Source organism: Tachyglossus aculeatus, chromosome 3 (assembly GCF_015852505.1).
Source record: "Tachyglossus aculeatus isolate mTacAcu1 chromosome 3, mTacAcu1.pri, whole genome shotgun sequence".
Classification (NCBI taxonomy): domain Eukaryota; kingdom Metazoa; phylum Chordata; class Mammalia; order Monotremata; family Tachyglossidae; genus Tachyglossus; species Tachyglossus aculeatus.
In genome coordinates, this window is record NC_052068.1 from 109,658,615 (window position 1) to 109,661,954 (window position 3,340).

Consider the following 3,340-nt stretch of genomic DNA (forward strand, 5'->3'; position numbering starts at 1 on the left):
ATAATAATAATAATAATAATAATAATAATAATAATAATAATAAAATAGTAATGACATTTATTAAGTGCTTACTATGTGCAAAGCACTGTTCTAAGCGCTGTGGAGGTTACAAGGTGATCAGGTTGTTCCACAGGGAGCTCACAGTCTTAATCCCCATTTTACAGATGAGGGAACTGAGGCACAGAAAAGTGAAGTGACTTGCCCAAAGTCACACAGCTGACAATTGGCGGAGCTGGGATTTGAACCCATGAACTTTGACTCCAAAGCCCGTGCTCTTTCCACTGAGCCACGCTGCTTCTCTGATAGTAAGTTCTTAGCAAATACCATTATTATTGTCCAATCCTATAAAGGTGATAAGATGTGGTGAGAAAATGTGGGTTCACTAATGCTAAATATTAGTAGCAAGTGATAAAAAAACACCTTTACCGAATTTGCATTATTGGCTAACGACACCCCTTCCCCAGTTTCCAGAAATTGCTTCTAGCCATAGAGAAGCTAGACACCATATATTTCACATTGTAATCACTTCCTTCATCCTTGATGAAACAGGCTACTCAAGTACATGCTGACAAATGTTTGTAGGGAAGACCTGGACTCTGAAAGCGTCACTATGGATTTTTTTCTTGAAATGAAATGACATATTTTGGGCCCAGATATTTCTGTACTTGCATTGCCAAAAAAAAGCAAAACACAAAAATGCAAATGAAGGAAGGCAATCAGTTATATGTGACTGATTTGATACTTTTGGGTTTCTCAAATATCCGTCAATTTCAGGTCATCCTGTTTATGATTTTCCTTGTGATATGCCTTGATAGGAAACTCCCTCTTACTGTTGGTCTCCTCAGTGGGCACCTCCCTTCTAATCCCCATGCATTTTCCTCAGGAGTCTGTCCCTAATGAGTATTGGCTACTCCACTGCCATCATCCCCCAAAGGCTTACCAATTTCCTGTCCAAGAATCAAAATATTCCCTTTGGTGGCTGTGCAGCCCACATGTATTTCGCCTTCTGTTTTGGCCCCTCAGCGTGCTTGATCCTGGCAATGCTGGTTTATGATAGACATGCAGCCATCTGTACCCTGCTCTACTTTTCTCTCGTTATGAGCTGGAGATTGTGTCTGCAGCTGGCTCTGGCTTCCTGGCTATCACGGATTCCCATGGCAACAATACAGACTGCAATGATGTTTACACTGCCCTTCTGTGGACATAATCTAACTTACCATTTCTTCTGTGATAACCCCCTTTTCTTAGAGTTGGTGTGCACAGACAGCTTCATGATTGAGGTTTACAGTGTAACTATGATTGTGATCATCCTGATGCTCCCCTTTGAGATCATTGCATATTACAACCGCATCTTCATCACAATCCTGAAGATGTCCTCCACCGAGGGCCGTCACAAAGCCTTCTCCACCTGCTCGTCTCACTTCATTGTCATCTCGCTGTTCTTTGGAGCTGTAGGTTCGACCTATTTCCAAGTCAAATCCTCCTTCTCTCCTGAGATCAAGAAGCTGCTTTCTCTCTCCTGTACAGTCTTCACTCCCATGCTAAATCCCTTGATCTACAGTCTGAGGAGTCAAGAGGTGAAAGGTGCCGTGAAGAGAATTCTAGGTAAAAAAAATATTTTCCAAAGAGCTGGGAGGCTCTGATTTGAGATGGTGACACTTTTTCTTGAGGTATCAAAAAGTCAATGACTTTGTTTAGGCACGGTTTCCTGGTAGATTCCCATCTTTATTATTTGCTGAGGGCTCACTACAGGGAATATTCTGGGCTCTTTGAAAAACCATGGAAGAATAAACTTGTTCTAAGAATTAAAATGGCCAAAACCAGTACCAACTCAGAAAGTAGAAGGCTAGCTAGATATGAGACACTGAGACCTGAACACCCATAGAATCGGATATTTTCTCAATCAATTATTGAGGGTTTCAGGTGTGCAGGGCATGAGGCCAGAGTTCTGTACCATTTAAGAATGTTCTATTTTTTATGTTTTAATGTTTTAATGTTCTATTGTTTTATTTAAAAAGTATGGAGAATGGATCAGACATGGCAAGCTTCAGGAGTTCCTGGGAGCTGAAGGTTAAGTTGATCATCATCAGACAAATTCCTCTGCTCTTGATCTGCTCCTCTTACCAGGAGCACTATGCAGTACTTTTAGGGAAAACTCCCTCATTTAATAATATTGTTGGCATTTGTTAATTGCTTACTATGTGCCAAGCACTGTTCTAAGCACTGGAATAGTAACAGTATCTGTTAAGTGCTCACTATGTGTCAAGCATTGTACTAAGCACTGGGGTGATTATAAGCAAATCGTGTTGGACACAGTCCCTGTCACAAGTGGGGCTCACAGTCTAAATACCCATTTTACAGATGACGTATCTGAGAAATAGAGAAATGAGGAACTTGCCCAACACAGTAGACAAATGATGGAGCTGGAATTTGAACCCATGACCTTCTGACTCCAAGGCCTGTGCTGTATCCGTTATGCATTTAAACAGATGCTCCATGTCTTAAAATCCAATTACCGGGTCTGATTTTTGAAGCAGACAAAAGTGAAGAGACATCTAATTATTTTCAAAGCAAGTACACGTCGTGTTCCAAAAGAAAAAAAAAGCAATCCCTTTGAATAGTAACACCCAGAAATCAACTGTTCATTCAGTTCCTTTTATGAGACTTTTTAAATGTTATTTGTTACGTCTTTACTGAGAGCTAGGCACTGTAATAACTACTGGGGTACATATAAGCTAATCAAAGGGGCTACAGTCCATGTTCCACATGGGGCTAAATCTTAATACCCATTTCACAGATGAGGTAACTGAGGCATGGAGTAGTGAAGTGCCTTGCCCAAGTTCACACTGAAGACAATTGGGAGAGCTGGGATTAGAACCCGAATCCTTCTGAATCCCAGGCCCTGGGCTATCCACTGGGTCACATTATTTCTCAATTGAGTTTATTAGACTGGATTCTGTCTATCATGTTTTAGGGGGGACTATCAAATGGTAAGTTGAAATGTGGCTGCTCAGCAGAGAGGTCTGAATGTCCTCAGGCAGGGAGATAGTTGATGGTCTGCACCGGTTTGTGGTCACTGGACAAAGGGACCTCAGGCAGATCTGTGTTCTGACAAATGGTGGATGTTGTGCAAAAGTTTGTGGCCTCCCAGCAGAGAGATCTCAGTGTCTTCAGGCAGGTCTCAGTCCCAAAGAACGTTCAACAGTCGGCACAGGTTTGTCACCTCTCAGTGGAGAGATCTCATCATCACTGGGCTGGTCTCTGTCCTGGGAGATATTAGGTCATCCGTGGTAGTTTGAAGTTTCTCTGGGAAGGAGTTACTAAGGATTTCCTAGGAAAA

At 41.9% G+C, this 3,340-nt stretch overlaps 1 protein-coding gene across 1 annotated transcript; it reads left to right on the top strand.

Moving 5' to 3' along the window:
* Nucleotides 1-896: 896 nt before the first annotated feature.
* On the top strand, nt 897-2,075 carry LOC119925403 (olfactory receptor 10A7-like). The gene is made up of 2 exons (XM_038743463.1): nt 897-1,451; nt 2,019-2,075. Exons 1-2 carry the CDS (start codon nt 897-899, stop codon nt 2,073-2,075), a joined length of 612 nt encoding a protein of 203 aa, XP_038599391.1.
* Nucleotides 2,076-3,340: the final 1,265 nt, after the last annotated feature.